The sequence below is a fragment of the Caretta caretta genome, chromosome 1 (assembly GCF_965140235.1).
Source record: "Caretta caretta isolate rCarCar2 chromosome 1, rCarCar1.hap1, whole genome shotgun sequence".
Taxonomy (NCBI): Eukaryota; Metazoa; Chordata; order Testudines; family Cheloniidae; genus Caretta; species Caretta caretta.
The window spans coordinates 258,813,275-258,822,431 of NC_134206.1; the positions used below are offsets into that span (position 1 = coordinate 258,813,275).

The window sequence follows — 9,157 nt, forward strand, 5'->3', positions numbered from 1 at the left end:
AATCACCTCTCACTAGCTAACTCCATGCTAATTATCCCCTTCTTCTAGGCAAACTCTCACTCTCCTATTTCTCTTCTGTTTGACTCATTTTCCTTGTTCCCCTGGCCCCATCCTACGTTTACAGTACATGCTGCCTGTTCTCCTGCTGACACTTCTAATTCTCTTTGCGTTGGCAGCTGTGAAGGGGGACGGTAAGCGAAGGGAAGAGCGTTTCCAAATGCACACATGCATGCACACACAGCACCTGAGCGCAAATGTCCAGCTATTAGCCAGAGAGTTTGTGATACTGGGTTAAGTGTTCAAAAGTACCTTAGCCCAGATCCTCAAAGAGATTTCGGTGCTTAACTTCCATTGAGAGATAAATACCTAACACCTCTGAGGATCTGAAAGTCACAGTGGTGCTTTTTGAAAGTGTTCTTCACTGTGTGCAGCATCAGTGCTTCGTGAATACAATTCTCTTCCTGTCATTTTCCTTGATCTCACATCTCAGGACAGTAAACAATAATTCTGGCCCCTCACCAAATCCCCCCAAACAAAATGAACTCAAAGAGCAAGGGAAAGGATGGCCTACCCCGAGTGGATTTCAGCACTACTATGTCTTTCACACTGGATTCTGTTGGAAAGGAAATATATAAAAGACAAAAACATAAGAATCTGTAGTACCTAAAATCTAAGCTGTAGGATGGGCCCCTCTTCTCCTTTCTGTGCCCAATGGTTCTCTCTCCCCCCACATCAAGCACTACCCTGGGTGCCTTCGTTGCTTCCTATGCCTGTTATCAAGATCTACCTTGGTCACCTCCTCTAGCTCCCATTCCTCCTATCCTGGGCCCTGTCCCTCTTACCCATGATGCCTCAGCCTGCCATGAGCCTCTCTCCTTCTTTGCTTGCCCATCATCTGGTCCTCTCTCAAGTATATTCTTTCCTTCCCACACAAGTCAGTCATTAACCTAGGCCACCAGTCCTTATCCTTCCCCTCCTAACCGTGCTCATTGTCAAGCACTAGTACACCAGGGAAGTGCCTTGCTTCCCACACCTCCCAGGCTCTACCCTGGCTGCCTGCCTGTGACCCAACCCACTTTCCACCTTCTTTCTCTCTTACTTTAGGTGGAAAGAAGGTTCCTTGGGGTGAGCAGAGATGTGGGGGTAGAAGGATCCAAATCCCAAAGGGGATTGGGCTCTTCTCACTCAGGGCCTAAAGGCAGGAGGATTCTTTCCATTGACTTCAGTGGGCTTTGAATCTGCTGTCAAAGAGTTATGAATGGGGGAAAAAAAAACCCTGAAAATGTGAGGATAATAGGGAGGATTGGTACAAGTGACCACAAGGTATGTGAGTTTGGCACAGTGAATACTAGGTTAACAGAATACTGCAGTCCAAAAGGATTCTTTAACAAGAAAACCAGTTATGGGGAATTAAGAAATCTGGGGCCCTATTCTTCCTGTTGCAGGATATGAATAACTTTCATTGGAAACAGTGGGAGTTTCTTGTAGTCTCTGAGAGACAGGGGTGGAGAGATAACAGGGCCTCCGGTGAGTGATGCCCAATGGATACTGCTTTATTAAATGTACTTTTTAAAAAGGAACATAAAGAGAGGACAATCCACAAGCCTGTTTAAAAAAATAGTGTCATAGGGTGGTTGGCTCATTTAGGGGAGTTGGGCCCAGCCCCACCTGTGACTGATCAGCTGCCTCCCAGCTCATGCTAAGAGGCAGTGATCGCGTGATAGCTTGTAGATCACCTGGTCCTCATAAAGGCCAGCAAGAGGTTTGTTGAGCGGAGGGCTGCTGAGGGGTGGGAAGAGTGTGGTTTCAGGAGTTCCTAGGGCAGGGAAAAGAGGCCAGGTTATATATGATTCCAAGGCAGATGGCCTGCTAAGGGTAATCCTATAGGGAGTAGACAGGCTCCTACAGAAGACCTTGAGTCAGGGTGAAAGGATGTGATTGATGTTTTTGAACCTGTGTTAAATAGATTTTTATTCTGGAGAAATAAAAATGAGTTCCTGAAAGAAAAGGGGCTGAAATCCTGTGGCTAGAGAGAGATTGCGGGCTTACAAATAGTTATTAGTAAAGTGAGGGAAGACTTGGACAATCTTACCACATACAAATCAGTGGGCTGATAAAATAGGCACCCCATGATAGAGAGGCAGCTAACAAATTTAGTAATATTAAGAGTCTTCACGTAGGAGCATTTGGTTGAGGGTTTTAAAACACTTTACCGCTGTCAATTAATTACACCTCAACAAGCTGTGAGGTTGGAAAGTGTTGTTAACTATCATTTTATTCCCACTTTACAGATGGGTAAACAAAGACCTAGATTAAGTGATTTGCCAAAGCAGTGTCTATCCCAGAGAGAGAATCCTGGGGTCCTGATTTTTGCCCCCTGCTGTAGGTGCTAGGCATACTTCTTCCCAAACTGTCAAATCTTATTCAACTACAGACATTACATTTTGAAATTTCATGGAGAAACAGGGAAACCCCAATGGATGATCGTGGCAATTAGAATTGAGCAAATCTAACTTTAGACCCTAATAAAATAATGAATAAATGTGAAGGGGATGAGAGGAAAAAACTGAAAACCTTTAAAAGATAATGGTACTGACAAACTCAATTGCTAAATTACTAAATTAGTGGATAAAGGGAAAGCAGAAGATGCAATATAGCTTGATTTTTAGTGAATCATTAGGCATGTGTTTCATGAAATCTTAATTTAAGTTGGCTTGAATGTGAGCACTGTCACATACAGTGCACCAGAAACTTTTTGAAAAGCTGCAAATAAAAAATAATTATAAATGGCAATTTAATAAACGGAGAGAGGTGTTCAGTGGGACGTTAGGTCTGGTCTTATTTAACATCCTCATTAATGATCTGAAAAAGGGAGTAAAAAGCATTTTAATGACATTCCCCAATACTAAATTCAAAAACAGCCATGAGAACAGAGAGAAAAGGACTGTGTGAAATGACAAATAGGGTAGGGATATACCAAAATAAGATTAATCTGGGGAAAATGCAAAATAATGTATCTAGGGGGAAATGGTTGGAAACATATTATTTAATGAGAAACTTGGAACTGGCAATAGTGAAAGAGACCCTGGGAGTAACAATGATAGCAAATTTACAGATGAGTTTGCATGCAATAGGGCAGAATTTAAACAAACAAACAGTGATTGTGAGCTCTATGCACAGAGGTATCGCAGCACAGAGCAAGGAGGGAGCAATCACACCATAAGCCTGATCCAAACCCCAGTGCCATCAATGGCATTTTTTTCCATTGACTTAATGGACTTTGGATCAAGGCCTAAAAAGGACCTGAAATATCAAGGGCAGTTGTCAGGACCTCATTCCCAGGACACTTTAACAAGCTGTGATCTCTATTTTGTGCACTGATTAAAAAAAAAATCTTGAAGTCAATATAAAGAATTGAAATGATGGAAATATTACAAGCATCATGAAGCAGAAACAACTGTAATCTAAGTATGTTGCATTCAGTTCTGTTCTCAGTCTATCGGAGAGTGGAATAGTCTCCCAAGGAACGTCATGGAAGCCCAGTTGCTTAGGACATTGGAGTAAAGCTACAAAGCATATAGTGTAGGGAACAACTCAGTGTTTGCCAAAGTTGAAGGAGGAGGTAGAGGAAAGGACAAGATGCTACCTAGTCAGTCACTGCTATCTCTTACTCCATGAGTCTGTAATTCTTCAGGGGAATAACCAAACTTCATGAAAAGTGTGTACAAGGAGGAAACATTTGCAATTCATTCCTCTGTCCTGTTCTGTCTTTTGCCTTTCCCTCTAGCTTACACTCTACCCTTCCTCTCTTTTTCCCCTCATCCCCCTTCCTCTCCCTTCTTTAACACACTCCTTTCCTCTCTTCTTCCCTTTTAGTAATGCCATTCAGCCTAGCCTCTCAGCCTGCCGGCAGCAACTTATAGGCCTCAGCCCCTGATCCTGAAAGCTTAGGTCACACTTGGGTGGCTGATACATACCCAGCAGAACCAGAGAATCTGGATCAACCTTGTACTCTGTCTGGTAGGAGAGTCTGCCTGTACCGTTGGCACTGGCGAGAAGCTCTCTGCAGAGAGTCATGTTCACCCTCTCAGCAGTCATCTCCTTGTGCTGACTCTTGGGGACTTGAAGGGCGAACCAGAAGAAGAAGGTCAGGGACCCCTCCCTAGCAGGGAGATAGCACATTAATTTCCTTCATCCTTTTCATTTCAAGTGAGTTCAGCCCTGGAGACAGATGTCGTCCTCTCTTTAGCTACAGATCAAGCACATCAGTGCAAACGTCCCAGAACACACTGCCCCACCAATGTGCCTCAGCCCCAACTAGAGAGACCACCTTTAGTGGAAAAGAAGAGCCAGTGTATCAATGGTCCATTCAATAGTTGGTCTTTCTGCTGAGGAAGCCATCTTGTGCCACCGGGAATGGTGGGTTTAATGATCTGGATACCTGCCCCACTAGAAACTAAAATGAGATCATTTAAACTTTTTTATAATCCACTTGAATGTGCTTCAGGTGGAAATGACTTGAGGTCGCTGCTGCCATAGATTGAAAATGTTGACCTTTAAGGCTCCATGTCCCATCTCCCAGTAGTGACAAGTGACTGATTCTAGACTCTGTTCAGCTGATCAGAATGAGCCTTTAATCCTGTGCAGGGACCATTGATACATTGCAGGAGATCACAACTATTGTAGTTTGTCAGCTAAATGAGAGAGAAAATGGACCAAGCAAGGAAGCCTGAGTGAAAAAATGTGAATGAAACATTCTCCTGCTGGAAAAAGGTGTTGGGGTTTTTTTTTGGTTTTTTTTTTTTTTGGTTTTTTTTTCTGAAATAGACATTTTTGGTGGGCAAAGATCACTGTTGATGTAATTTGCCATTGGGAAAAGCAAAACAAAATGTCAGGATCGTGTTGACACTAATCTCCACATCTGTCCTAGCCACCACAGTGTTCTGTGGCAGTTGTAGGTCTAGGTCCCTCCTACTCCACTTCTCCCTTACGGGCCCTGCCCTGTGCAGAACTACATCTCCCAGGATGCACCATGGTCTTTCTCTGTGGTGTTTCATTTTGTGCTGACAGTACAAAATGAAACATTTCGATTCAAAGAATGCCAAAACATTCTTTCAAAAGAAAATGCTGAGACTAAACCTTTTGACATTTCTGAATTAATTTTCTTTCTGGACTTTTTGTTCCATGAGAAGTTTTGATATTTTGATTTTCATCTGAGTATGGGCTGACAAGCAATGTTAAATTATTGGAATTTCCTCTGGGATGGAAATTCCACTTTTCAATAGGCTCTAATCCAGAGCCCATGTGGAGTAAGAATGGAGGTTGCAGCAGCTCTTGTCTGATGAATAGATGGCTACTGAACAAGATCACAACCTAGCTGTAACTTTCACATGGGACAGAAGAGACAGAGTCCTGAAAAGCAAACAAATGTGGAAGTAACACTCACCCGAAGGCATATACTGTGCTGGAGTTGTAATATGGATCCAGGTCCGTGACACGAATAAGTTCCCTCAGCTGTAACGAGAATGCCAACTGATAACTAGCCAGCAAGAGTACAACACCAAACTTCCCAGGGAACCCACCCAGTGCTCCAGCCCCCTCTGTTTTGGTATAACCTGCTTAGGCTTCCATTCACAGAAGTACCTGTGGCCCGTTTCTCCTACTCACTGACCTGCCTCAGCCCCCACACATGAAACCACCCTCACCATCTTCTGTAGCTTTGCTGACTCAGTCCAGAAGGCTCTGGATTCTGGCCGTCCAAGGTCCAGGGAGTACTGACAATTGAGGATCCGGAGGCTGCCAGAGTAGAACTGCAGGACAGTTGATTCCAAGTGTCGTGGTCTGTAGTCTGACAACAAAAGACACAGACAGCTTAACCCATGGATGTGGAGGACAGAAGGCTCTTTGGCTGGGTGGGGGAACTTAGCTAGCTCCCTAGGGAATCAGTGCACAGATGGGTGACCCATGGCAACCCATCCAGGAGTCACTGATTCTCTTTGGCATCTAAATCAGCTTCTTCCTTGCTAGGACACATGATCACCAGTGTAAAAGACAAAACACAGTAGAACTGTTACCTAGGAAATACCAGGTCAGCACACCAGCTCCAGCCAACAGCACAAGGACTATCCAGAGGGGTGCATAGCGCAGGCAGTCGTGAGCCTTGCTCTTGGGTTCATCTTCAGATGGGGTGTTTGCATCTTCCTCCTGCTGCTCAGCCTCCATCATGGGCATCTAGTCAGGCAGCAGACCGTCGGTGAGGCTGAATTATCTATGCATCCCTTCCTATGTGTCCTTTACCATCTATATGCTCCTCTTCCTATCTGTGTATCCCCTTATTATCTATGCCTAGGGCCCTACCAAATTCACGGCCGTGAAAAACGTGTCACAGACAGTGAAATCTGGTCTTTTGTGTGCTTTTACCCTCTACTATACAGATTTCACAGGGGAGACTAGCATTTCTCAAATTGAGGGTCCTGACCCAAAAGGGAGTTGCAGGAGGGTCACGGTATTGCCACCCTTACTTCTATGCTGCCTTCAGAGCTGGGTGGCTGGAGAGTGGTGGCTATTGGCTGGGTGTCCAGCTCTGAAGGTAGCACCCCGTCAGCAGCAGCACAGAGGTAAGGGAGGCAATGCCATCCCATCCCATCTCTGAAGGCAGAACCCTGTCAGCAGCAGTGCAGAAGTAAGGAGGGCATAGTATGGTATTGCCTCCCTTACTTCTGTGCTGCTGCATGCAGAGCTGGGCGCTGGAGGATGGTGGCTGCTGACTGAGGGCCCAGCTCTGCAGGCAGCAGCGCAGAAGTAAGGGTGGCAATACCACACCGTGCCATCCTTCTTTCTGCGCTGCTGCTGGCAGCGGCGCTGCCTTCAGAGCTGGGCTCCCGGCCGCCGCTCTCCAGCTGCCTGGCTCTGAAGGCTGCGCCGCCGCCAGCAGCAGTGCAGAAGTTAGGGTAGCAGCACCGCAACCCCCCCTACAATATCTTTGAGATCCCCCTACAATAATCTTGCAACCCCTGAACAACTCCTTTTTGGGTCAGGACCCCTACAATTACTACACTGTGAAATTTCAGATTTAAATAGCTGAAATCATGAAATTTACGATTTTTAAAATCCTATGACCGTGAAATTGACCAAAATGGACTGTGAATTTGGTAGGGCCCTATCTATGCCAAATCCCTAGGACCTTGCTCATTGCTTTCACAAGCAAAACTCCTGTTGAAGTCCCGCAGGAGTTTATTCAGTCATTACTTAGGCAGCAGCTGACTGAGACCTTTAGGATCATGCCCTATCCATCCTCCTGCTAGTTCTGTGCCCCTAGCGTCTGTATGTCCTAACTTTTTAATACATTCCCCAACATACCTGTGTCTCCCCACAAATCTCACTGAATGCAACAGTATCACCTTTGCAGACTGCTGAGCTCCAGGGTTCTGCAAGGCAACAGGAATGCTTTCAAATGTTGCAAAACCCACACTAAGGTACCTCCTTGCTACCCCACCTCTCCCCATTCCTCACTGATGGATACTAGGGAGCAGTGACCCCCCAAATGTAATTCAGCCCTCTACCTTCTACATCGCCATCTTTACTCCTCCTCCCACAACACTTGATTGTCTGACTTATTCCTGCCTTCTCCCCTTCCTGTAATTCCCCCGTGATTCTCTGCTAAGAAGTACTGTAGCCTGCCAAGACTGGATGCTCCTGGGCTGGCCTCCTCGGACACTTTCCCTCTCCTGTCCCTTAAGAGGCCCTGTGAAAGTCCTGTCACACAATAACATACTAGCAGAGGCCAAAGGATTTGCATGTCTCCTTCACTGAGAAGCGACATATGAGTGTGCGTGAACGTGAGGGAGTGTGAGGGGGTGTCAGAGAGTGCCTGAGTGTGTGTTAGCATGTTCCAAAGCCTGTTTACATGGTGCTCTGCCTGCCTGGAGGACACACATGTGTGTGTTAGTGAGTTATGTACATGCATGGGACTGTGCCTGTGTGTGTTAGAGTGTAGGTGTGAGGGGTCTATGTGAGTGCCTGTTAGAGGAGGTCCCTAGGGGGTTGAAGCATGTGGATGCACATACATGTGCTCACATGGAAGTCTGTATTACCATGTATGCTGCATGACAACATGAGAACAACAAAGGACAGCCAACATTCCTTATTCACCCCGATACTGAGGCTCCTCCCAACCCTCAACTTTGCTCCTCAAATACAGAGACACATGTAAAAAGAACAGGAGGACTTGTGGCACCTTAGAGACTAACAAATTTATTAGAGCATAAGCTTTCGTGGGCTACAGCTCACTTCATCGGATGCATTCTATGAATTCTATGCATCCAATGCAGTGGGTTGTAGCCCACGAAAGCTTATGTTCTAATAAATTTGTTAGTCTCTAAGGTGCCACAAGTCCTCCTGTTCTTTTTGTGGATACAGACTAACATGGCTGCCACTCTAAAAAGAGACACATGTAAAAAATGTTAAAAAAAAAAAAGCAACTCAGTGGAAACATCTAACTTAACAAGAGCCGGCACAAAGACAACAATGAATCCATTAACGCCACCACTTCCTGTCTCCTACAACCCTCTCACATGCGGTAGAGATCGGAATACACCGATGTTGCTCTTCACTGTGGTCTCCTTTCAGCTGACGTTCCTCAGGGGTATCCCCCCACCCCAGAGCAGAAGGGAGGAGTCGAGGGTCTCTACTCCACCTTCAAGGGATTCCTTCAAAACAACAGCAGCGTAAAGAACCACAAACTGATCAAAAAGAGCCTCCCTTTGCTAGAAGATCAATTCTAGGCACTGGGGTTTCCCCCAGAGCTACAGACCTACCTTTGAAACCTCCAGCTCTGCGTGTGGCCAGGCGCACACACATTGGTAGACATGTGTTTACTCAAGCCCCTGGCCTCTCTGGCGATCAATAATCTGAGGCCATGTCCCTTTGTTTTGGCCTTTGCCCTGTCCTGCCCTACGGAGAGGGCTGAGCTTGCCCAGGAGAGCCACAGCTTTCTCTAATGGAGGATGACTCAGAGGGAAAGGAGGTTTGCCAAGAGAGAGGATCTGCAGGCTGTGAAGAGATGATGCTGTAAACAGCCAGGGTAACAGTTCCCCTGTCCCCTGAGAAGCCTAACCTGGAAGGCAGGTGCAGATGGATCACAGATTCCCTCTATGGG

General features: G+C 45.9%; 1 protein-coding gene across 1 annotated transcript in view; it reads right to left on the bottom strand.

The window, feature by feature from the left end:
• The window catches only part of TMPRSS6 (transmembrane serine protease 6), a 31,907-nt gene extending 25,676 nt beyond the window's left edge, over positions 1-6,231 (bottom strand). Inside the window, exons 1-5 of the mRNA XM_048833133.2 lie at positions 6,075-6,231; positions 5,706-5,848; positions 5,447-5,514; positions 3,978-4,162; positions 572-613 (exon numbers count right to left, since the gene is read on the bottom strand). Of these exons, the coding sequence (XP_048689090.1) occupies positions 572-613; positions 3,978-4,162; positions 5,447-5,514; positions 5,706-5,848; positions 6,075-6,231 (595 nt within the window). The remainder of the gene's footprint in view (positions 1-571; positions 614-3,977; positions 4,163-5,446; positions 5,515-5,705; positions 5,849-6,074) is intronic.
• Positions 6,232-9,157: the final 2,926 nt, after the last annotated feature.